At 38.0% G+C, this 26985-nt stretch overlaps 1 protein-coding gene across 2 annotated transcripts in view; it reads right to left on the reverse strand.

Annotated features, from left to right (window-relative positions):
- CDH2 (cadherin 2) overlaps positions 1-26985 on the reverse strand; it is a 248652-nt gene that overhangs the window by 189953 nt on the left and 31714 nt on the right. For both annotated transcript variants that reach the window (XM_007520069.3, XM_060173647.1), the window contains exon 2: positions 21743-21854. In XM_007520069.3, the coding sequence (XP_007520131.1) occupies positions 21743-21854 (112 nt within the window). The remainder of the gene's footprint in view (positions 1-21742; positions 21855-26985) is intronic.

Consider the following 26985-nt stretch of genomic DNA (forward strand, 5'->3'; position numbering starts at 1 on the left):
CACCTGCAGACCTGCTTCACCACCTGTGAAGTGACTTCCTTGAAGGTGGGGAGCTGGGGGCTCAAACCTTAGGTGGGTCCTTGCGCTTTGCGCTACCTGCGCTTAACCCACTGCACTACTGCCCGACTCCCAGAATTCTCAATTTTTTAAAGTAAATAGGTGGAAAACTTACTTCTTACTTAGACAGACCTAGTATACATATCAGCCTGGTCAACATTTCCCGAAAACCCTTCCACTTTCTCTAAAAAAGGTTAAGTGGTATGATGCACTACCATATTTACTCATTATTATTACTACTCCAGGCTTTTAGAATTCAAGGAAAGGAAGATAACGACACATCTTTAATCACCATATATTTACAGTGAGTGAGAAAGCAGAAGAGAGAGAGATAAGAGAGAAGAGGATACCAGAACATCATTTTGGTACATGCTATCCTAGGGACTGAACTCAGAACCTCACACTTCAAAGTCCGACGTCTCCTGGTCAGCACAAGACTAATCTTTCTGATATTGTTTACGTCATCGCAGCCTTACTAACAATGATTAAAGTAAGAGGCACTCAAATAAATAAAGTAATTATTTGTTCGGAATTAAGGAGAGGTGACAATCTAACCCAGGAATTGAATCCAAACATGAATGCAAGCCCAATCCCTGTTGAGCCACTACATAGTTGTTTAGTATCTTTACTAGGTCACTATGTCACTCAGTTTCAGTCTAAGGGAGCACAAATGTATATTCACTGTCTTGGTTCTGAAATTTTGAAAACAACACTGGAGACAATTGTCAGCTATTTTAAAAACCTCCTGACATTTAAATTTCAATGTCTACCTAGCCACTTCATCAGGAAAATGTCACAGCTGTGACACAGATATTTGGGGACTTTTAATTGAAGACAGAGGGAGAAAAGATATCTTCTTTAATACCGATGCCCCAATATATGAAAATGGAGAAAATTCTTTAAATTCCTTCCACTGAAAGGTCAGGCAGCCAGAAAACTAGTACATTACTACACAGTCATTGGTCCATTTTACCAACATTTATAAAATACCTAGACTTTATTTAAAGAGATTACAGGAGAACAATTAATATATTGAATACAAAAGAGCAGTATTTACAAGATAGAAGATGGAAAGAAGTAAACTTCAAAGAAAAACTTGAGCTAAATCTCTTCAAGAGGGAACCAAGATGAAGTGCAAACACATTAGGGAAGACAAGGAATGAAGAGCCCTGCCTAAACATTTGGTTTATAAAAGTGGGCTAATCTACTCTAATATCCTTTGTTATTAAATGTAAACATGAATGCATATTCATTGTATTAATTTAAATGTTTCATAATATTTGGTAACGATTATATTACATAGCTACACTATAATGTAATATGGCATTATCAATATTAATAGATGACACTTGATTTGTGGATTTATGTTTCCTGTCATAAAGGAAATCGCAGAAAATCATTATTATAGATATTTAACATTTATCATATGCTAAGCACTATAAATACTAACTCATGACTTATCCTAATAGGAATATCAGATACTAAGTGCTATTATTAGTCTCAGTATTCCAAAGAAAGAGAAGGAACTCAATACTATTTGTGACCTACAGGTTGTAACTCCTAGTGACAATGTTTATACCTTTACGTTCATACCTTTACATTGAAGAAATAGTTGGGAGTGCAGAAAACAAAGGTGTTTTTATCATTTTTCACAACTTTGAAGTGAAAAATACTATGAAAATTGAAGATCATAAAAATGAGTTTTTAGCATTACTACAGGAAAAGATACAGTCTATGGTAAGCTGCACATTTAACACCATGAACTGTTTAGGCTGACAGGTCAAATGATTTTACATTTAAGGAAAAACAGAGAAGCATTTAATAAAAATGGGATTGTCTAAAGGTCATATATTGTTATACCTGTTCTGTATAAAGAATTCTAGTGTTATTGCAAATAGATTACAGAGGAGCATATTCTAAGAAATATTTCATTACTTACTGTTTTAATTCATCTTTAGTTAAACGAAGGTCTGTCATTTCAGTCAATACACCAACATGATCTGGGAGAAGAATGCTTAACTCTACAGGGAATTTCCCTTACATCCTATGGGGGGGGGTGTTATAGATTGTTGCCCTTGCTGTTTTATTGTTGTAGTTATTATTGTTGTTGTCGTTGTTGGATAAGACAGAGAGAAATCGAGAGAGGGAGGGGAAGCCAGAGAGGAGGAGAGAAAGATAGACACCTGCAGACCTGCTTCACCGCCTGTGAAGCGACTCCCCTGCAGGTGGGGAGGTGGGGAGCCGGGGTTCGAACCGGGATCCTTATGCCGGTCCGCTTAACCCACTGCGCTACAGCCCGACTCCCAGTTCAAACGGTTTTTTTAAAAGTATGCCTGCCCACAATAAAAGCAAGTTCAAATTCTGGTAGTCGGATGGACAGGTTATTCTAGTTCTAGCTGAGATTTAGGAAGCAGTCAGCAGTGCTTAAGGAAAGAGAAAATACTTTCTTCTTAGTGAGCAATGATCAAGCCATTTTACTAGTTTAAAAACACATTTAAAGTTTACTGTTATTAAAATAATGAGCATTTGATATTACAATGAGGAAAATAATATGTTCATAGAGCACCAGGCAGATTACAATAAGGCAATTTAAGCCATGGTGGGGGTGGCAAATGGTTGGAGGCAGAATTGCCCTAATTTATATAAATCTTTCAAGCTATTTCAGTACAAATGCAATTGGGAAAAAAATATAATGGAACAAAAATGTGTGGCATATTCTCTCTAATTTTATATGTAAACGTGAAATCAACTAACTGTATGGTTAATATGCTGTGAAATTCTATAAACATAGGCATTAAAGTACATAAAAATGCTGGCTAAGGATAATAGATGGCCAAAAACTTTACAAACTACTAGCTATTAACTTGAAATTATAAAAGAATGTTTAGTGTTAAATATTGTAGATAAAAAAAATAATCAATGACTAGTTGGTTGGCATCCTAGAGCAGCTCCAAAGTTCCAAGGACATGTAAGGAACAAATCAGAAAAAATAATGAGTATTATGCCAAGCAATTCTCAGCTTTGGCTTATGGTAGGAGGGGTTTAACCAGGAGAGCCACAGACATGAAAGTCTTTCACATAACCACAATGCTGTCTCCTCTGCTCCCGAAAAAAAACTTAAAATCATCAGTGAACCTCAGAAAAATGTCACACATCACTTATATCACATAAGTAATACATTATCAAGAACTCTATGAAAATATAAGAAGAACTCATACCAAAATTGTCAGAAATATGAAGATTTATTTCTCACATATTTGACTACTCTTCAAAGATGGCTGAAAAATAAACCATGGGAGTCGGGCGGTAGTGCAGCAGGTTAAGCGCAGGTGGCACAAAGCACAAGGACCATCATAAGGATACTGGTTCGAGCCCCCAGATCCCCATCTGCAGGGGAGTTGCTTCACAAGCGGTAAAGCAGGTCTGCAGGTGTCTTAACTTTCTCTCTCCCTCTCTGTCTTCCCCTTCTCTCTCCATTTCTCTCTGTCCTATCCAACAACAACTACATCAGTAATAACTACAGCTATAAAACAAGGGCAACAAAAGTGAATAAATAAGTAAATATTTTTAAAGTTTTTTGAAAAAGAAAAACTATAATATCTAGTTTCATTTTAACATGTTTCAATGTAAATCATTAATGATCTAAATGAACACTGGATTTAGCATTTCGAGGATCCTACCAAAATTGAAAAACAAAAAGAAAATAATGAGTTTTAGAACATATGTTCACCATACATACAATGTATTCGGTACAGGTTGATTCACTGGTGCCTATAGAAATTGTTGCTTTGCAACAATTTAAAACAAGTTTAAAATAAATGCGTAACCTAATTTCAGATGTAGCCAGAGACAGGATACACCCATAATCTTTAATGTGAGCAGATCTTTATATAAAGGTGCCATATATGTCCCAAAATACTCAAAACAATAAAGCAGGACTTCAAACTGCCTTTGTGTGACCTGGTTATTAGCTATTCCACAGAAAATTATACTCTGCCTTTAAATACATTAGTGAATCTAAAGTTGATGTATTATTCTTTCTCTTATTTTTATTCTATTTACAGAGGCAGAGAGAAAGAGTAAAAGATAACAGATACCTTAGCACCTAAGCTTCCTTCAGTGAAGTGGGGGCATGCTTGAATCTGGACCACATATGTAGCAAAGCAGTATGTTATCCAAATGACTGAACTATTTCACAATGCAGTTGGCATATTTTTAATGCTATTATTTTCCTCTGTAAAAAAAAATGTAGTTCCGGGATAGGAAGATATCTCAGAAATTGCACACAAAAATTGCATGCACGTGACCTCAAGTTTCATCTTAGCAATGCCTCTGCCAGAATGATTAGTGCTCTGGTACCTTTCACTCTCACCATTCCCCATTAAAATAAGTAAACAAATCTTAAAATCTACTTCCATTAGTTTACTGATTTTCAAATAATGGCTGTAAAAATTTTCTTTTTTATATATTTATTTATTATAGAATAGAGACAGAGAGAAATTGGGGTGAGGTAGAAAGACACCTGCAGCCCTGCTTCACCACTTGTGAAGCTTTCCCCCTGCAGGTAGGGACCAGGGGCTTGAACCTGGGTCCTTGCAGACTTTAATGTTTGCACTTAACTAAGTGTGCCACCTCCTGACCCCTAGCTGTAGAAATTTTTAACTTAAAAACAAAACATTATTACCTAATATAAATTCTAACTACATCTTAAACTAAGTTTTGTCTTCAAATAGCATTTGTAATATCATTTGTCCCTGGATGTCTTGGGGGAAAAAAATGAAGAGATCAAAGGTTTAATTTTTCCATGAATGTTTAGTTTATGCTTTATAGAACAGATACACCAACTATTTATCCAGGCCACATCTTGGAAAACACAAGAAGAAATGACTGTCATATATATTTCTTTCAGCAATCATAATTTATATACCTATTTTATAAATTTTTAGAACACTCAGAATTGTTATCAGGTGAAAAACTAGAAAATTTCAAACGCTATGGTATTGGAATCTAGTCTGATATTTTCTTGGCAAAATAATGAGGCTCTCTTTTCATTTGTGAAATAGATATAAAGATCCTTAATCCTGGTGCTCGGGTAACTGTGAGGAATACAGATGCTAGCTCAAATTAAACGTCTCATGTGTAGCACACAGTATTCAACAGGTAAATATCAAAGTATAATAATCATTATGTAATTGAATTAACACTAACAAAGTGACCACGGACATGGGTAAGTCATGGTAGTCTTCTGAGATCCATTTTTGCTGGAGAACACAGAAAACTTCTGGAGACTGAGGCTGAGGGCTGTCAACCTGTAGACAGGGGAAAAAAGTAGCACTACTCCCCAAAATCAAGATTATTTATATAATTTGGAATTGATTGGAAAATGGAGGGCATTACATTAAAAATAAGTTTAATATCTTATGAAATGTATGTGTAAATACAGAATAATCAAGACAAAATTTATTTCTAACAATATTTCCCAAATGTAACAATTTGAAAGCAACTGCCCTAAGACCTGGGTAAACACCCACTCCAAACAGGACATCTGTGTGAACTAATCATCCCCAGCCTAACTCGGGTCTATTATGTAGAATTAATTGGCATTAAGTCCTGAGAAAACAGAAAAATGTCAAGACATGAATACAGCAGAGTATCAGGCCTCTTCTAAGGAGCCCTGGAGGAGACCATTTGGACTCTCTCCCCAGTGGCTGAAGCTTAAAATTATGTTCCCTCCTCTGGGGCACAGAGAGCTGTAAAGCTGCCAAGATTTTCCAAAGTAGAGTTCAACTGTGAGAGCAATAATCCTGCTTTTAAAAGATCTAGAATAGTAAAAGGCATACATTTCCATAGTACAGTGAAACTCCAGTAATGCAAATACTGATGGGCTCCTTTCAAGAGTTAACTATATAAAAAAATCAGAGTTAGATACGAATATAAGCACACACGGTCAGTGGAATGTTTATTTTTTTAATCTTGTTTATTTATTTATTTAGTTTTGCCTCCAAGGTTATCGCTGGGGCTCTGTGCCTGCACTCCAAATCCACTGCTCCTGGAGGTGGCTACCTTTCCCTTTTGTTGCCCATGTTGTTTTTTGTTGTTTTTGGATAGGACAGAGCTAAATGGAGAGAGGAGGGGAAGACAGAGAGGGAGAGAGAAAGATAAGACACCTGCAGACCTGCTTCACTGCTTGTGAAGCGACTCCCATGCAGGTGGGGAGCCAGGGGCTCAAACTGGGATCCTTGAGCTGGTAATTGAGCTTTGCACTGTGTTAGCTTAGGAATGTTTATTTTTAAAAACATCTCTTTGGTTACTTTTCTCAGCTAATTAGACATATAGAAAAAAGCAGTTCTAGAAATATGAAAAAAGTAAATGCCATTTTGAATTAATAAATACCATAAAATTTTAAGAGAGTGATGTACAAAAAAGGGGACAAGTAAGGTATATAAAATAATTTCTAAATATGCATATCAAAGTGATGGTTTCCTTTTAAATTATTTCTACCCTTTATACAAATTTAGAATAATGCATTATAATTTTTCCAAAAGTATTAAAATTTCAGAAATCTGCTAGCCACTGCTGGTATTGAAAATACCAGTGGCATCGCCAAGGTTCATGTTAAAGCACATTTTCCAAAAAAATAATAATAAATAAATATTAAGAAAACATTTCATGATGTGATAACTTTTGGAGGCAGGGCATTTATAAAGTTATTAGTCATGAAGGTACAGTTCACCTGGTAGGATTAATGTCCTTAAAAAATGAGACTAGGGAGATAGAATAGTGTTTACGCTGAAAGACCTGTCTGCCTGAGACACCAAAGGTTCCAGGTTCAATTCCCAGCACCACCAAAAGGCAGAGGTTAGGAGTACTCTGGCAGCAATAAATGAAAAAATAGCCATGAAGCTAAAAATTCCTTACCTAGATTCTATGCTTGCTTTGTGATGTGTATACCCAGATTTTATCCCTTCTACTGCTGCTTTCAGTGCTTGAAAGCATTGAAGCTATGTTATCTTTCTCTCTGTCTCTGTCTCTATCTTTCTCTTTCTATCTGAAAAGTCAGCACAGAGAGATGAGGCCCTAGTGACAACAACAACAACAATAGCCAACAGCCTCAATAAGTCCTGCCCCCCCCAACCACCCCTTCACTACGGAGGAACATAGGAAAGATAGTTATCTAGGAACCAGGAAGCCAGTTCTCACTGCATTAGTATTCCTGAATTCCATGCTCCTAAAATTTCTGTTGTGTTTATAAGCTACCCAGTCTATGGTATCCTGTCACAGCTGACCAAATGTGCTAAAACACAACTAAAGAAAAAGTTAGAGAAGTTTCTATTTAAATCTCTCTCTCTCTCTCCCTCTCTCTCTCAATGACTTTTGCATTCCCACAATGTAAGGAAAGAGGCTGCAGGAGTAAAGAGCAATAAAGACAGAGAGCAAGGTCCCCTTGCAAGTAATTTGTGGGTTTTTAATGACAATACCTGACTTCACATTGAGAGAAGTTACAGGAACACTTTGGTAGAATCTTTATACATCAATCACCACACCATGGTGATTCTGAGTCTGACCTAGAAAAAAGCTCTTTATTTTTATTTTTATTTTTTTGCATTTGGTATGTTCTATCTTATACTCTTATAAGAAAATCAAAATATTTGTGAAGACAGTAAGAAAAAACAACAGTCTATTTAGAGTAGAGAATTAATAAAGGTAAAGTTAACTGTGTATGTGGCCTGAAACTGCATGACTCTCCGACTTTCCCAAAAACATTCCCTTAATTCACAAAGTGGCATCCCATTTTAATCTTTCTAAATCACTACTTAATTTTTATCTTACTTTCCATACTATGCCCTAAAATAAATTTTATTTTCCTTGACCTCTTTTCCTTACTAAATCTCTAAAAAATTATTGCAGTGCATTCATTTGTTTGTTCCATCAACAAGAATTAAGAGCAGGAATTTGGCATACATTATGCTAGCCATTCAGGGTACTGGGTAAACAAGCAATATGCTCCCTACCCTACAGAACTGACCACCATCTCAGGCCTAATACAGAAAGACACAGATCCTTGATCAAAGCAACGTGTTCTGACTTCATTGCCTCTGATTTCAAACCATAACCATATAAACCAGTCTCTTCTTTCTCCAAAGTTATAAAGTATCTGATAACATCTTAAGAGACTTTCAGTAAGACCCACTACCTGCTCAGATGCAAATCACTGCACATAATAGAAAACTCATCTTGAAGCCAGGCAGTGTCGTAATCAGTAGAGTAGATGTTACAATGTGCAAGAGCACAGGTTCAAGCTCCTGGTCTCCAACTACAGGAGGAAAGCTTCACAATCAGTGAAGCAGTGCTGCAAATCTGCTGACCAGGATCTGGAGACTGCATGGGATAACTGGAATAAACTTAATATCATACAGCCTCAAAAGAATGTACCTGACATAACAATATTCGGATAATGACAGTTTTTTTTAAAGAATTATTCAAGTAAAGTGAAAGTACATGTCAGCGGACGTGGGGACAGTAAGAGAGAGACAAAGAGAGACAGAGAGAATGAGTGACCAAGATAATGACAGTTTTAAGCACCCTTGCCCTGATGAGTCCCCCTCTTAGAAATGTGCTCTGATATTTATTTGTGTGATGTAAACCTTAACAAATACTCCTGGAAGCTTGGGATGGACGGGGCATGCACTTGACACTGTCCTAGGCCAGGAGTGTCGTGGTGTGTGTGTGTGTGTGTGTGTGTGTGTATGTGTGTGTGTGTATTTCAACTGCTCTCAACTGTATGGTGAATGCTTGTGATTATAATACTTCTTGACCCTGGGATGCTTCTAATCTCAGGCCCCTGACAACTGGCTATGTTTCTCGCCACCTGTGAATTCCCATAAACTAGGTCTCATTACTCCTTTCTTCTGTGCCTGGAAGCAGATCACTGGCAGGAATACTTGAGATAACCTGCTCCCTTGCCTCTCTCCAGTGAGGGAGATGAATCAGGTGGAGAGAACTGAGGGCAAGAGATATAGACAGTGAGGCTTTACAAACTTGACCTCATTTGTACCAATGGTCGCTATAGTGATAACAAGAAGCCTATCATGTCTCATCCCTTGAATGAGCGATAAATTGTCTGAAATTATGAATTGTATGGGGCAGGAACAGATTCCCAAATAATAATTGGTATCATTATTTGTTGATGGTATCCATTATACAATCAAATTCAAAAATATCATTTGTCTAATGTTTACAAGCGTTTTTGTTTGCCTGTGTTTACCAGAGCATTACTCAGATCTGATTAATGGTGGTACAGGGGATTGAACCCGGGAACTTAGTGCCTCAGGCATAAAAGTCTCTTTGCATAACCATTATGCTATCTCCCCTACCATGTTTACAGTCTTCAAAGTCAATATTACCCACAATTGCCTGATTTTTCTTCCTAACTCTACGAGAATTCTACTTCACCAGTCAACCCAGTCTATCACTCACTCCCTACACTCAAGGATCTTCAAGACTCGGTCTCATGAGTCCACACAGACAGTTATTCCCCAATACATTTTTTTCCTCCCATGTCAACATGAATTCACATACACTCTTACCTATCTCTCCTCATCTATCTAGACAGCCACTTTATGAAATGGAGAGCATTTACCTTCTCCAGTAAGTTACCCCTGTTCAATCTGACCTCTCACTTACTGGAATTTTCAGGCACACTCTATGCACACAGCATGGCATGTTAGGAACAATGCAGGCGTGGAAGTCCCAAAGGAATTCCTTGAGTAAATCACTTTAAAATTCTTTACATTGGAATTCCTTAGACATAAAATAGGGTTTTACCAGATCATCTTAAAGACTTAAGGAACAGGCATATACAGTCACTTGATAAAAGAAGTCTAATATACTTACTGGACTATGAAGTCTCTTGTCATGTACTTTTATACTAATGCTCTCATTCTACAGCTTTACTTAACAACAAATATTCTGGGGCAGGCAAGAGGATGTCTTTAAGTCTCTATCCAATTAGCAGTTAGTCACTGTTTATCACAAAGCAGAGATCTTCATAAAGACTGTACTTGTCTTTTATCATTATCCACAGATATAACTATCTGAATCGAAAATAGAAAACATTCATGCCCTAGCATATGTCAGGTAGATGGCGACAATGCAAACTAATGCAGGCACGCATACACACACACACACAGAGGCAGGGGGGTTACAGTTCTACTTTAAGAGTTGTTGACACATCTTCATAAGTCAAAGAGATGAGGAAATAAGATCAAAGAATTGGGGAATAGTATGAAGTCAGGGTGTGTATATTATCTTAACGGAAGGTAGCAAGGCTTTGCTATCACCCTCGGAAGAAACAGGGTGGAAAAATAAATGTATACTATGAACCGGCAACACAGAATATAAAACTCTAGATGTGAGACATAAGAAGAGGATGGTATGGAAAATGTTCCATTAGGAGTAGTATGTGTGAGACCCATTGATAGCATGAGCTACAGAAAATTAGGAAACATCATCCAAACGATGTTCAGACGCTTATGAAAGTTACAATTCATAGTGAATCACTTAACCTCTGTGAACTCAAGGCTCATTATGTGAAAATACAAAACACCTTCTTCATTTTATTTCACTTAGTTTGCAATAGTTAAAATACAATTCATGAAATTGATTGAGAAGTATAATGTGCAAATATAACCCATTTATAATCAAGCAAATGGTGAAGGAAAGATAAATTTAGGCAGTGCTGATAAATGATCATGATGTGACCATCAGACATCTCAAAATCAGCTAAAACAAATTACATGTTAGTTATTAATTTCCCAGCTTATTTAAACAATGACCTGGAAAATAATAAACTGTAATTATCATTTGAGATGGGTTAAACAATTAGAATACAGAAATACAAAACTACTAAACTTCTGAGAAGGACTAATCCGGCTGAGAATTCACGCTATCTACTAATTTGCTAATCATTAGTGGAGTGACAATACCATACTGGGGCTTTATCAGTTGTGTAGTCAGTGTGAGATTACCCCATAAAGGACCATTTTCCTACCAAATAAATCCAACAAGAAGCTTTCTACATTGCCTTCTACATTAATAGAATAGATGACAAGTCAACAAAGCATGCCAGAAAAGATCTAAGTGACTGAACTGAAGGAATAATTACACAAATGTATAATGTTGAAAATCTGCATGATCGTTTCACAAAGGAATTAAGAGAACAATATTCATCTCAGCTGAGATTTTCCTCTGATCAATTCACTAGCAGGAGCCATTATTTTTGGACTTTAAAACAACACAAATTCTGCAAAGAAACATATATCACTAAAGTGATAACCATATATTGGAACTATTATCCGCTCTAGCTAACTATGTTAGCTAGGCACTGGATTTTCCAAGGCAATGCATAATGGCTTACTTAAACCCAACAGGAGACACATAGGGGTTAAACAGATGCACACAAATACTTACTAGGTTATGAAATCTTCCGAGCTATGTATTCTGAAACTCATCAAACCAAGCAATAACTCTGCATTAATACTATGAACTTCTAGATTTCCAGGGTTCAAACATGTAATTAAACCAACTGCTAAATAAAATCAAGTGCCAATGTGAGAAAGGCCAGCTGAAGTCAAAAAATTAAAAAAATAAAAATAAAAATAAATCAAAGGTTTTCCCCAACAGAAAACTCCCTTCTTTAGGCCACAACACAGCACATAAATGAAGGGGCCAGGGTGGAGATTTCTTGCATAGAAGTTAACTGGTAATAGAATATATGGGAGATTGTCTTTTATATATATTCTTTCAAAAATAAGTAAGCAAATAATTTTATGCTCAATTTATTTGCACTTACATTAAAATGGATTACTCTATGTGTGCACCTGATGGAATCTTTAGCTGTTTACAAATAACAGTGTAACACCAGTATAGACAGATGTGTTTTAACGAGTCACATATATAACAATCATGAATATCTACTCTAAATATAGGTAATATCTGTCCAAAGGAAATCAAAATGCCATTTAAAAAAGCAAATATCTGGGGGTCGGGCAATAGTTCTGTGGGTTAAGCGCACTGGGTTAAGCGCATGTGGCTCAAAGCGCAAGGACCAGCAGAAGGATCCCGGTTCTAGCCCCCAGCTCCTCACCTGCAGGGGAGACACTTCACAGGCTGTGAAGCAGGTCTGCAGGTGTCTTTCTCTCCCCCTCTTTGTCTTCCCCTCCTCTCTCCATTTCTCTCTGTCCTACCCAACAGCAAGGACATCAATAACAATCATAATAATAACCACAACAATGGTAAAACAATGAGGGTAACAAAAGGGAAAAAATGGCCTCCAGGAGCAGTGGATTCATAGTGCAGGCACTAAACCCCAGCAACCCTAGAGGCAACAACAACAAAAAAAGCAACTATCCAAATACAGCACCTCCAAACACTATCTAGTAAGACTCAACTAAACATGGAGGAAACATTTGAACATGATTTATTTTTGTTGTTTTAATACACATTCAAGTTTCATAGTACTATGTGTTCTGAATCACATCAACCACCATTTTTGGGTCATAAAAAGAGGAAGACTACTTATTTATGGTTTACTATCAGCTTAGCAGTTTATGTCATGCAGATGTTAATCATGTTCATTCAATGATTTAAAAATAATTATAATGTTTCCTGGGGCTATTATGTGTTTGAGAGGTCACTGAGATGCTATGAAGACAGAGACTTTGAGAAGAGAGAGAGAGAAAAGCAACCTACAGGTTTAACAGTTGTGCTTAAAATTCAATTTTACAAGTTCAAGATGATAAAGGATTCATTTGAAAAACACTAAGGAGTTTCCATTAAGCATTATCTTATCAGAAGCAAACAGAATGCTACAGAGGTAAACAGCACAAATTTCACCTTTGGCTGGTGGAGAGAAATACAAGCACTTTAAAGACAAGAGGGAGGTCTCTACAGAAGGGGCAAGACAGAGACAACTTGAGTTGAACTGGGGAGGGAACCTGTCTTTCCTCTGTGTGAAAGGGAAGAGAAAAATCAGAATGCTAAAATACCACTGAAGTGATTGTTTGATGTTTAGCCAGCAGTAGAGGAAATCTAAGTAACCAACACATGGTTGTCTCTGAGTAGCTGAAAGAACTCCAAATTTAAGTTTTTAGTCTAGGATTAGCTTTACCTAGCATGCTGGTCATCGATGTTCCATTCCATGAAAAAGGTCTGGCATATGACAAATGCTCAAATATATAAAATACACCTTGAATGAAAAATGATGAAATGAATGACTGCACAGCATAAGTGAACCTACTTAAGTCTGTGTAGTGCCAAAAGATGAAACAGGCATCAGTGGGGAAAAAAATTTTAGGAACATATGTTTCAGCTAAACTTTTTAAGAAATAGCTTTTTAACAGTTCGAGCTCTCCAAAGATAAAGCAGACTTTGTAAGGGAGAGTTCCTCTCCTCTTTTCAGGCAGTGACAGTGGCATTCTTGCAGAAATGGGATAACCATCTGTCAAGGATGCTACCAACATTGTTCACATCACTGAACACCACAAGGGCTTCTTTTTTATGCTATCTCCCATTTCTATACAGAAAATCTTCTGCTGACATAAAATCATCAAGCTGAAATGAAGAATTTTAAATGATTTTTAGATGTGACTCAACAAAATGTGTGAAGAATGGTTCCCAAATGCAGGTACATAAAAACATCTGTCTAAGTCACACTTGATCTCATTTCTCCAGCTTGCTCTATGACATTGCCCTGGCAATTATCTCTTTTCTGCATCATCACTTTTGCCCTCCCTATTTAGCAGTTAGCCATCATCATGGAAACATGTTACTGTCATCTTGAAAAAGTGTCATCAACTAATCCTGCTTCTCTCTTCAACAGTCATCCATTTTTCTATTCTTTTTAAAGGAAATTTTATTTTATTTTTTTTGCCTCCGGGGTTATCTCTGGGGCTCAGTGCCTGCACTACGATTCCACTGCTCCTGGAGGGTATTTTTTTTCCCCTTTTTGTAACCCTTGTTGTTAATCGTTGTTGTTATTACTATTGGTGGTGGTGCTGCTGCTGCTGCTGTTGTTGTTGGATAAGACAGAGAGAATTGGAGAGAAGAGGGGAAAACAGAGAGGGGGAGAGAAAGACACCTGCAGAGCTGCTTCACCTCCCGTGAAGCGACCCCCCTGTAAATGGGGAGTCGGGGGCTTGAACAGATACTTATGCTGGTCCTTGCGCCACGTGAGCTTAAACAGTGCACTACTGCCCGGCTCCCTTTAACGGAAATTTAATCCCTAACTGCTCCCCTCCTCCACCTGACAGCTAAACACACCGGAACCAGCCCAATGACCTGTTACCTTCTTGCCATGAAATCAATGGTGAATGTTCAATCCGTATCTGAACACACAACCAGTAGAACATAGCACAGATAATCTTTTGAAACACTCCCTCGCTATCAAAACCCACTGCTTTTTCCCTACTTTACTGGTTAATCCACCTTCTGTTCACATTCTTCCTCTTAATCCTGACTTCCTCATACTAGAATTCTTTTAAGTTCAGTCTTTGTGCATTTATTATGTATGTGTATGTGTCATAAATTAGTGAATCTTCTTTAAAATAAAACAAGCACTAGAGTAAATCTTTATAACTTTATGCAATTAGATATTAAGATATGACATCAAACACAAGTGCAAAAAATAGGAAAATCAGATTTCATGAAAGTTGCAAACTTTGCTGCATCAAAGAATGTTATCAAGAAAGTGAAGACACCAGGAGAAAATATTTGCAATTTGTATCTCTATTAAAGGTGTTGATCCCAGAATATGTAAAGAACTTGTGTAACATAAAAGCAAAAGGATAAGCAAGTCAAGTTAAAAAACAGCTTGAATAAATCTCTCTAAATAAGATATACAAACAACACACAATGAAATATATTCAAACATCATTAGTCATTACGGGAATGAAATCCAAACCACAGAGAGATATCATTTCATACCCTTAGAAAGCTATGTGTTGGCAAGGATGCAGAAAAAGGAGAACGCTTATATATTCTGAGTAGGCGTGCAAACTAATTCAAGTGCCATGGAAAGCAGATAGACAATTCTTCGAAGAATTAAACAAAGAATCGCCAAGTGACCCCACAATTCCACACCTAAATAAATTTCATGAAAAGCATACTCAAATAGTAAATGTTTACAGTAACTTTGAGGGGTAAACAACCCCAAAAATCCATCAACAAATCAATCTGTAAACAAATCATGATGGCAGAGTGCGCTTGAGCAAACACACACACATATATACACATTTCAGTACTGCCATCTTCATCTGAAAATACCATACAGCAGCTTCCTCCAAATATGTTAATGCAGGCAAGCCTCAATCAGCAAGTAAACTAATCTAAATCAAATTTCAGCTAGTTAAAAATAATCATCATTCACTGCCCAGAGTTAGCGAGTATGAATGGATTACTGGAAACTTTCATGGTAATTGCATGTTGCTATTTATGTTGACCAGATCTGGAGGAGTTTACTTAGTGAATGTCTAAGCTTGCAGACCACCAATGCAAAACAGACAGGAAAATTATTCCTGACATCCGCACTAAAAACAGTCCAGATCTTCTCTGCAATGTCACAGTGTGGTTGTTATTTTATAGTGTTATTTTATAGTGCTGGTGATAGAATGAAAATTTATTATTGCAGTTACTTTTTTTGTTTGGTTGTTCACATAATGTGTTACCACAAGAGATTTTTCTAATTCTAATTCACTGGAGTGCAAGTCAAATATTAAAGAGTAAACATTATTTTTCAAGGCCCTAAATACTTCTGCTTGTAAACAGTCATGCACAAAACACTGATGGTGACAATAATTGAGAGATATTTTGTAGGGGGTTAATTTGCCTGATGGTGATAAATTTCTAGTATGTTTGGTGACATACAGGTCATAGTGTTAAGCGAAGAATGAAGACAATCATCTTTACGTCAAGCTTGCTGCAAAATTCTTGGACTGTTATCTTAGCCCCATCAGCCCTCACTTTTCCCTGAGTTGTACTAAACTGTCTTTCATCATCAGAACTAAATGAGATATCAGGAATCCTGGGTCCTAAGTCCTGATCTATAGCTAACAATCTAAAAGCTGTATAATCATGGGAAAAGCCTATAATCTCTCTGAGCTTCAATCTGATGCTCTGTAAAATGAAGGGGTTGGTGATGAATGCTTTTAAAACAGAAAAGAAAAATGCAAGGTAAAACTGACCGCCACAGTTATTAAAATTGATCTTAGCTTATAAGGGCAAACAGAGAATACCACAGGATTCACCTATGAGGAAATAGCAAAATGAAACATATGAGGGGGGAGCCCAGTGGTGGTACACCTGGTCACGTGCACACTTTACCATGCTCAAGGACCAGGAGTCCCTGTCCCCACCTTCAGCAAGGATGCTTCAGGAATGGTGAAGCAAGTACTACAGTTATCTATGTCCCATTCCCCTGTCAAATTTCTCTGTCCTACCCCCAAAAAAAATGTGTGTGTATGTGTGTGGGGGGGGGTTGCTAGGAGTGGTAGATTCATCATCAGGCACTGAACCCCAGAAATAACCTTGATGGTAATAAAAAAATAAATATAAAAATACAAAAAAATGAAAAATTAAACAGTAATGAATACATGGAAAATATCAATCATACATTTTGTCATATAAAGACAAGTTCTACAAAAGTGAAAATATACTGCCAGGTGGCCCAGAGGTGACAGACACACAGGTTAAGTTGAAAATTACTTGAACTTTGGTATGAAGTACAAAGGACCAGCACAAGGATCCAGGTTCCAACCACAGCTCAAGCGGTGGAGCAAGTCTGTAGGCGTCTTTCTTTATATATGTATATTGTCTTTTGTTACTCTTGGATTTTTTTATTGTCCTTATAGTTATTATTGTTGTTATTGATGTCTTCGTTGTTAGACAGGACAGAGAGAAATCGAGAGAGGAGGGGAACCCAAAGAGGGGGAGAGAAAAACACCTGTAGACCTGCTTCACTCTTTGTGAAGTGACTCCCCTATAGGTGGGGAGCCGGGGGGCTCGAACCAGGATTCTTATGCTGGTCCTTGTGCTTCGAAACACGTGCATTTAACCTGCTGCGCTACTGCCCAACTCCCCAGGTGTCTATTTTTCCATCGCATCTCTATCTCCCCCTCCTCTCTCAACTGCTCTCTGTCCTACTAATAAAATGGAAAATAGCCTACAGGACCAGTGGATTTCTGGTGCCCACACACAGCCCCAGTAACGACCCTGGAGGCAAATAAAGTAATACTGCATAAAGTATGCTTCCTTTGGCCTACTGATTCTACTTCTGAAAACAAATCCCTAGAGAAAAATCAAAGATCTGGGAAAAAAATGGGTCAAAGAACCAAATAACCATTTTAAATACTGAGCTGTTTTCAAAGAGAAGGCCTATTCAGCACGGTATATATATCATCAAATGAAACTTAATCAAAATTGTATTTGTCTTCTTTATAATTTTACACACACACACACAAATCCAACAATGATGAAACCACTGTATCTGTGTCACTGTATCCATTCTTTCTATAAAATCAATTACAACAGTAAGATATAATAAAATGGGAAAAAAGAGAAAGTAGAATGCTCTTTAAAATATAATTCAGTTTTTAAATATTTATTTGTTTGTATGTTTATAGGGAGAAACAGACACCAGAGCACTGCTCAGCTCTGCCTTGTGTTAGTGCTGGGGATTGAACTTGGTACCTCAGAGCCTCGATCATAACATATTGGTAACATAACCAATATGTTACCTCCTCCAACCTGTTTTTATACATTATGCTTTTACATAGCTTTTCAAACATGAGTAATACTACTTATCATCATGTTTGTCAAGTACACAAAAATTGCCATTTCATCATTTGAAAAAATAACCAGCACTCATGATACCAGTAAACCAAAATATTAAACTCTTGTACAAGGATTTATCTATCAAACATACAGCCTATGAAGTCAGACTATTCCTTTCAGTGAACTCTGCTCTCCCTTCTCCTAACATCATCAATGGAAAATTAAGGGGAGCTTCAAGAAGTTGAAGTTAGGACACCCACAAACTTTTGAACTCTCAAGTCAACATAAATTGGTAAAACTTACTATGAGAAATGTCTTGGAAAATCACTCTATACTGTACATATGAAAGAACTCCGTTCCTTAAATACCGTAAGTCACAAGTTATATGTCTAGTTGACCTAAGAACAGATTCCTTCATCTTTAGTATAAACGTACTAGGTGAATGGACTTACTGCAGAAGACAGAATTCATGAATATTAATTATGGCATGAGAACTGTGCTTAGTGTATAGATGCAGCTTTGGATTATCACCACATTTAGAAAAAAACTCTACAAAGATATATGGAAAGGTTAAAAAAATTATCCAAAAGCAATACAACTAGAGATAGCACTCTTGTGAAAAGAAATGCTAATGTATCACAAAAGCTTAAGTTTTCTTCCTTCTTCCAAGAGGAAAAATGCCATTTCTACTAATGAATATTTTGAATTCTATGCTTAAGCTTTAAGATAGTCTATAAATCATTTAGCATATTCTTGGGCAGAAATATGTCTGTAACATATTCTATGCATAATAAAAAAACTAATGGTGTGTCATAAAAAAAGAAGTTGTTTAAAAGGCTAAAATAGAAAGACATCGACAACTGCACATGCCATACGTGTAGAAATTCTACCAGAGACACACTTCTTTCAGTGAAGGCCTGAGTACAAATTCGAAGGTATCTGCAAACTTTCACACTTACAAATCAAGCAACATGCTATTCTTAAGATTATAAAAGACACTAACAAGCAGCAACATCAAATTTCTGGCACCAGCATCATCTAATGGTTAGAAGACAGACTTCCTTTTTCAAAATTTAACATATCGGTGCATTTTACCTTACATCAATTACTTCTGGTGACAGACCATGTGTTTATTTATAACCAACAGGTTACAAATCTTTAGGAATTGTCCACTTACATGTAGATTTCAAAAGTCAGTTATAAGCATGCAACAAAATTCCATTAGTGAGTCTGATATGTCTACGTAATTCCACAAGATATTTAAACATGCCTTTTTCACTCTTCAAGCACTGTTTATAGATTTGGACAAAATGACAAATATGCAGCACTTTAAGACACAAATTAAGTTAACGAACATCTATACATTTTAATTTGCATGAAAATTTGATGGTGTCATCCAACCACCCACAAGATAACTCTGCAGTGTAAAGACAAGTTGATTTAAATAGCCACTCATTAATAATGCCATGTTGTGGAGAGACACATCTTTTTTTAAAAGCGACTTCAGAAAGATCACATATGTGTGAACAAATTATAATTAAATAGAAGTGAAAATAAAATGACAATCTGCACTAAAGAACCTTAGTAGCTGAGAGGCTATTTACATTTCAAAGTCTTCTGCTTATGGCCTTCCTAGGTATTGTAACATTAAGGTTTGTCAGTGCTGCAGACACTTCAATTAAAGCTGCGTGGTAGAGCTCTGTGTAAATTAATTAGTTGAGGTTGAACAGATTTTCTAAAAGCAGCTCTCTACCACAGTCTCAGAGATGCACACAATTTGTGGGAACTAGAATTTAAATACGACTTACTAATCAATTCTTCTTGCTTTCATATTGCAATGACATTTTGTGTAATGATAAATAAGTCCATGAAAATACTACTAACTAAAATCTCATTTGCTTTCAATTAAAGGAAGGAACTTTCAATTCCGCTTCTGTTGCTTAAGTTTCACTTCAGATTTTATCTAACATACTGCCAACACTTTTCACATGATAATAAAATTAATCCATAAATATGAAATAGGTCTATATTTGAAATTCACATATGCTATAGCTGAATTATCCATCGTGTAATTTCTATAAACAACTGTATAACAAAAATATATATTTAATGTTCTTGCTTCAAGAACTTTACCTGCTACAGCTATTCATTACAACCTAGGGATATACTAAAGTTCCTTGTGTATTATCAAAGATAAAAATGATTCCATTGCTTTAGATTTGCTATGGATTAAATGGATTTGCTATGATTTTTTAAGCCATGAGAAATCAAATTTTGGTAAATATCATCCTCAAACTAGGTAAAATAGATAAAAAATTGTAAGAATTAATTGCATAAAGGATTCTGGAGACTGAATTTAAAAAGGAAGAAACCTAAAGTTTTCGTGAAATCAAAAGGTATCCAATCATATACATAAGAGATTCATGAATTCTTCTGTAATCCAAAAATAAAGTCCCTACAGTCTCATTAAGTGATTGTAAAAATACTTGCTAAACAGTAGAGATGATTTAGGGGGAAAAAATGAAGGGGCCCTAGTTAAGGAACCCTTGGGTTCCCACACAGATACAATAGTTAGACCCAATCCTGCTCGCCACCATCACTAGTCACTTCCATCAGGAACATCAGCATAAGCCCTAGTTAAGGAACCCTTGGGTTCCCACACAGATACAATAGTTAGACCCAATCCTGCTCGCCACCATCACTAGTCACTTCCATCAGGAACATCAGCATAAGCCCTCTTGCTGGACACTCCAGGAGATTGTCCTCCCTGTAAAGTAGCAATGGTAGGGACTACCCCACTCTACAAAGGAAGGCTGGGTCATCCTACCCAGGAAGGATGTTCCTGAGATGAGTGTAGCCTAGAATGTTCTCAAATGTGACCATGAACTGCTAGCTCAGACTAACATGGACTCAGATATGAATATATATGGACCCTGTGTCAGGGGTAAATAGTTAATTTTATCCATAGATTTTCTTCAAGTTTGAGCATTACCCTCTGCCCCAATCTAATTTTCTAGCCCTACTGTCAACTTTGACGCCATCTCCCCAGACAATATTTTTGTTCACTCTAAGTTAGCTGTCAAACTCAAGCAAAACTATGAAAGTCACAAGCACCATGGAACATATCTAAGATAGACTTCCTAGCTTCTTTCCATCCTAAGATCCATATTCTCATCTGCTCTATTCCTACTTTCTGGTTCCTATTCATTAATCATTTTGTCCTGATTTATATTCTACTGCCTTTCAGCCACAAAGAAGCAGATGCCATCATGATTCCATCCTGACCTCCCTGGAAAGATGACCTCACAAACGTGTCCCAGAATCTCATCTTTCTAGAGCTTTACCCCACTAGAGAAAGGCACAGACAGGCTGAGGGTATGGATCAACCTGCCAATGCCCATGTCCAGTGGAGAAGCAATTACAGAAGCCAGAAGTTCTACCTTCTGCACCCCAAAAAGTATTTTGGTCCATACTCCCAGAGGGGGAAAATGATAGAGGGAAGATGCCCAGAGGGCTCTGAACTCCAACTCCATCAGGACCCAGAGAGAGTAGTAATAGGTTTAGGTGTGACTTAGAAATGAAGAGAAGGCAGGGTGATAGGGGAAAAAAATATAAATAGATAGTTATAGAACAATAATTAACCCATATCTGCAACCTTGGGAGAACTACTGTAGCTTCCAATGGAGGGAATGGGGATACAGAACTCTTGATGTTGGGAACAGTGTAGATTATACTCTTGTTATCTTATCATTTTGTAAATCAACATTAAGTCACTAATAAAATGAAAAGAGAAAACTAAAGGATATTTTGTTTAGAGTTATAGACAATGCATGTTCAAACATATTTTTTGAGATAGTACCATTGAGAAGAGGCTGTCCTTCCTGAACATTCTGTGATAAGACTGCACTGTAAACATCTTCAGGAAAGCCAGTCTTGCATAATGGAATTTCACCAGAAGCCTCTATAGAAGCCTGCAACAGAAGAAAAAGAAAAGTGTGTTTTTTCAATGATTACTGCCTCCTTCAGCTGAGAAATATTCTATGTGGCATAGAGCCTCATTTTTACTTATTTTCATCTTGTACAACCACCTCTTTGTTTCCAAATAGTTACAATTAGAATGTAGAGGGCAAGGGGTTAATCTGTTTGATAAGTGGAGTAGAAGAAACAAATCCCATTTGTTCAATAAATTCTAAATAATGCACATTCCAGGTTCTTCCCAGGACTGAATACTAAAACAGTCATTGTTACAAAGGAACTATCAAGAGGACCTGGGAAAGGGGAACAGCCAAAGAGTTCTCAGTCTCCACAAATCATCGTCATTTACAACCGACAACTTTCCCAGAAAAACATTTCAAGTATATAGATTAAATTTTCATGTGATTGTTTTACTGTGAAGCTTGTTTCAAATTCCATGTTCATTAAAAAAGTTTTTTTTTTAACTTGGAGCATTTTATACCGAGTAAATGGAATCAAGCAAAAGTACATCTTTTTCCATTACTTTCATCTTCTTAAAGATTTGTTTTTATGTAAATGAGATAAAGAGAAGAGATAGAGGAGGACAGGGAGAAGGGCAGACAGGTGATGGGGGGCAATGTTGAGGACAACCCTTAGTTCTGGCATGAGGTGCTGGCTATCTCTTAAAAAGATAATGTCAATTTATAGACACATGCATACATATAAGGACAAACGCTAGAAGAAGAAGAAGAAGAAAGGACATTAAAAGGTACAAAGTAGGGGATTGGGCAGTAATGCAGTGGGTTAAGCGCACATGGCGCAAAGGGCAAGGACCACCATAAGGATCCATGTTAGAGCTCGGCTCCCCACCTGCAGGGGGGTCACTTCACGGTTGGTGAGGCAGGTCAACAGGTGTCTGTCTCTCACCCTCTCTGTCTCCCCCTCCTCTTTCAATTTCTCTCTGTCCTATCCAACAACAACAACAGCAATGACAACAATAATGACAATGACAGCAACAAGGGTAGCAAGGGCAACAAAGTGGGAAATATGGCCTCCAGGAGCAGTGGACTCGTGGTGCCGAGCTCCAGCAATTACCCTGGGGACAATAAAAAGTTACAAAGTAGTTGATAATTACCAGATTTAGGACAGTGATTATCCAAGGGAGAATGGCATGAAATAGGAAGCTATTGGGCTAATTGGGCAGGTAGCTTTGATTTTATGTTTGATAATATGTTTCTTTTAAAAAGAATCTAAAGCAAATGGTAAAATGTTAATGTAGGTAAAAGCATGTAGATATTGTACTCTACACATGCTATAAACTCTGCATAGTCCCCAATAAAAAGAAAATAGAGCCTAACTAAAAACAAAGACGAAGATGGGCTTAAGACACTGGACTCTTATTTTTTAAACTTGACAGTTGCAAATATCCAGGTAATTGTCCTGGGAGTGGCACCGAGCAAGTGAAATCTTCATGCTTCCAGCTAGCCAAAATTAATAAAAGTAAGACAGTCCCAGTCAACCATATTAGATGGAGCAATGTGAGGGGCCTGGGCACACCTGGTTGAGCACACAGGTTACAATGTGCAAGGGTCTGAGATGGAGCCCGAGGTCCCCACCTGCAGGGGGAAAGCTTCACAAGTGGTGAAGCAGGCCTACAAGTGTTTCTCTGTCTCTCTCATTCTCTATCACCTTCTTCCCTCTCAATTTCTGGCTGTCTCTATCCAATAAATAAATAAAGACAATTTTAAAAAATGGAGTAGTGTGCTATAAATCTACATCAACAAAGAGAATAGGAATCTACCTCATCAGAAAGAGGCAGAGGAAGGGCATTGAGCTAGGCAGGGCCAAGATCAGGGGTTCAGGAGGGGGTAGATAGCATAATGGTTATGCAAAGAGACTCTCTTGCCTGAGGCTCCAAAGTCCCAGGTTCACCCCATATACACACACACACATACACACACATACACCACCACCACCATCACCACCACCATCACCACCACCACCATCACCACCACCATCACCACCACCACCACCACCACCACCACCACCACCACCACCACCACAAGCCAGAGCTGAGCAGCACTCTAGTTAAAAAAAAAAAAATCAAGGATTCAAATCTATGGAGTTCACAGCTAACACTATTTAAATACTTTCACCATGTTTAGGAGCTACTCTCTTCCCTGATCCAGCTTTCTAGTCCTTTTTTCCAACTATGACACCATCTCCCCAGACAATAACTTGTCACCTGCATATTCGATGTCAAGCTCAGATAAAAACTAATAGAGTCATAGGCCTCTTGGAATATACCTAAATTAGACCTACTACCTTTTTTCCAAAACGAAGACCCCAAATCTTCATCTGCAATATTCTTTCTTTAGGTTCATGATTGGTCAACAATTTGTTCTGCCTTGTATCTTAACTCTTTTTCAGCCATCAGGTTCCAGACCTATCATGATGCCAACCTGACTTCCCTGGGCAGACAACCCCACCAACATGTCCTGGTGCCCCACCTCCCTAGAGTCCTGCCCCACTAGGGAAAGAGAGAAGGAGGCTGGGAGTATGGATCGACCTATCAATGCCCATGTTCAGTGGAGAAGCAATTACAGAAGCCAGACCTCCCACCTTCTGCTTATGGGGTCATAATGACCCTAGGTCCATACTCCCAGAGGAACAAAGACTAGGAAAGCTTTCAAAGGAGGGGATTGGATACGGGGTTCTGGTGGTGGGAATTATATGGAATTATATCCCTCTTATACTATGGTCTTTTCAATACTTCCATTTTATAAATTAAAAAAAAAAAGATCAGGGGTTCTGCCAACCATCACGCAGTGCAAAGGACAACACCCAGGACAGACCAATGTCTAATCCAAAACATCCACAGAGCCAAGGGTGTTAGTCCTGTCCTACAGCAACTCAGGAAAAAAGGGTTGCTTGCTTAATTCTTTAAGGACCCAACAGTGAGATGCTCCTCACCTCTTCAAAAAATTCCATTGAGCTTTTACTGACAAACCTTCCCCTTACAGAATATGCCAGGATCCAGTCCCTGTGACTCCAAACCAATGCTAAATGATCACTCTATCAACCCCAGGATGAGACATGGAAGTTCAAAGAGAGGAAAAAATTTCCTCTCAAAAAGCCCCAGTGGTTCAAGAAAGAATTTATAAATCACTTGTATTTTCCTAGTCTTTTAACCTGTGTAGACCGTAAATATTGGAGACTTTGCATATCACATGACCTCAGTTCGAATTAATCACCTCTATTACATCAGTGAAAAAACAACCCTGGGTCACTATAGATGAATCTGTGTGGCTCCATACATTCAAGTAAACATTGTGGGGACTGAAATTTTAATTTGGTTTAGTTTTCAAGTATTAAAAAGAATTCTATTTGGGGGAGACGGGCAGTAGCGCAGTGGGCTAAGCTCAGGTGGTGCAAAGAACAAGGACCGGCATAAGGATCCCAGTTCAAGACCCCGGCTCTCCACCAGCAGGCGAGTCACTTCACAGGCGATGAAGCAGGTCTTCAGGTGTCTGTCTTTCTCTCCCTCTCTCTGTCTTTCCCTCCTCTCTCCATTTCTCTGTCCTATCCAACAATGATGACATCAATAACAATAACAATAATAACTACAACAATAAAACAACAAGGGCAACAAATGGGAATAAATATTTTAAAAATTCTTTAAAAATAAAAGAATTCGGGGTCCGATGGTGGTGCACCTGGTTGAGCACATGTATTACAATATGCAAGGACACTGGTTCGAGCCCCCAGTCCCCACCTACAGGGGGAAAGCTTTATGAGTGGTGAAACAGGGCTGCAGGTGTCTCTCTGTCTCTTTCTCTCTCTATCATCTCCCTCCCTCTTGATTTCTGGCTGTCTCTATCCAATAAATAAAGATTTTTTTTTAAAAAATTAAGAAAAAGAATGAAAAAAAAAGAATTCTATTTTGATGTTTTAAGTCATCACTGGATTAAGAAGCTACAGGCCAACATTTTCAGCCAGAAAGATACCACAGCACCTAAGCTTCCTTTAGAGCAGTGCACACCAGGCTCAAGCCTAGGCTGTGAGCAAGACAAAGCGAGCCTACTATCTTCAGTGAGCTATCTTGCTGGGCCTAAGGGATTTTGTAGTCTACCTTAAATGTACATCAGAACAGCAGCCAGGCGGTAGTGAATCAGGTTAAGAGCACATGACACAAAGCACTAGGACTGGCTTAAGGATCCCAGTTCAAGCCCCCAGCTCCCCACCTACAGGGGACTCGCTTCACAAGAGGTGAAGCAGGTTTGCAGGTGTCTTTCGTTCCCCTTCTCTATCTTCCCCTCCTCTCTTGATTTTTCTCTGTCCTATTCAACAACAGTAGCAGCAGCAGGACTGAAGTTCATGAATTTCTAGAATAATTCTTTAAATTTTATAAAATATTATATCTCAACTAATTCCCACAGTAACCCCAAAGGTAGTAAAATTATCAGCACTTTATAAATGATCAAACAGCTTCACATTCAGATTTGAAATACCCAAGACCCCACATCCAGGAAGAGAAAAATCAAGGTTTCAACCCGTTACGCTTTCCAAGTACAACAAATAATTGTGACTTTTTTAAGAGATGGCGTACTAAGTAGCCATGTGCCACCAGAAACAAAAGACACAGCCTACCCATGAGAAATTTAAGTCGAAATACAGAGATGCCTGCAATATACAGTGACTAGAAAGTAGACATAAGCAGAAGGCATCAGGAAAGTCCAGGACAGAGGGCCAGGGGCCTCCCAAGCAGAGCAGGGGGTGTGGGGGGAGCCAGGTTGCAGGGTGGTGAGAAAGCAGTCCCCAAGCAATCACTGCCCGAGTTAGAACAAGGCAGCAAGAAACAGTGTACTGCCTGGAGAATGACAATGAGTTCACTGTCACCGGAGTCCAAGAAGCAAGGCAGGGAGTCTGAAGTTGAGTCTGGAGAGCTAGACAGGGTGAGATCAGAGATGGTTGGGGGGCTTGAGGTTATGCTGTTGATTGTGAGAAGCCAGGCAGATATGAAGCACAGGCTGATTACGTCTGATAGAGAATTCTCTGGTAGTTTGTGAGAAATAGGGGGTGGGGGGTGGGGGAGAGCAAGTGACAGCTGGGAGACAAGTTAGCACACAGATTTGGATAGGACAGGGG

This window comes from Erinaceus europaeus, chromosome 15 (genome assembly GCF_950295315.1).
Source record: "Erinaceus europaeus chromosome 15, mEriEur2.1, whole genome shotgun sequence".
In the NCBI taxonomy this organism is placed as follows: domain Eukaryota; kingdom Metazoa; phylum Chordata; class Mammalia; order Eulipotyphla; family Erinaceidae; genus Erinaceus; species Erinaceus europaeus.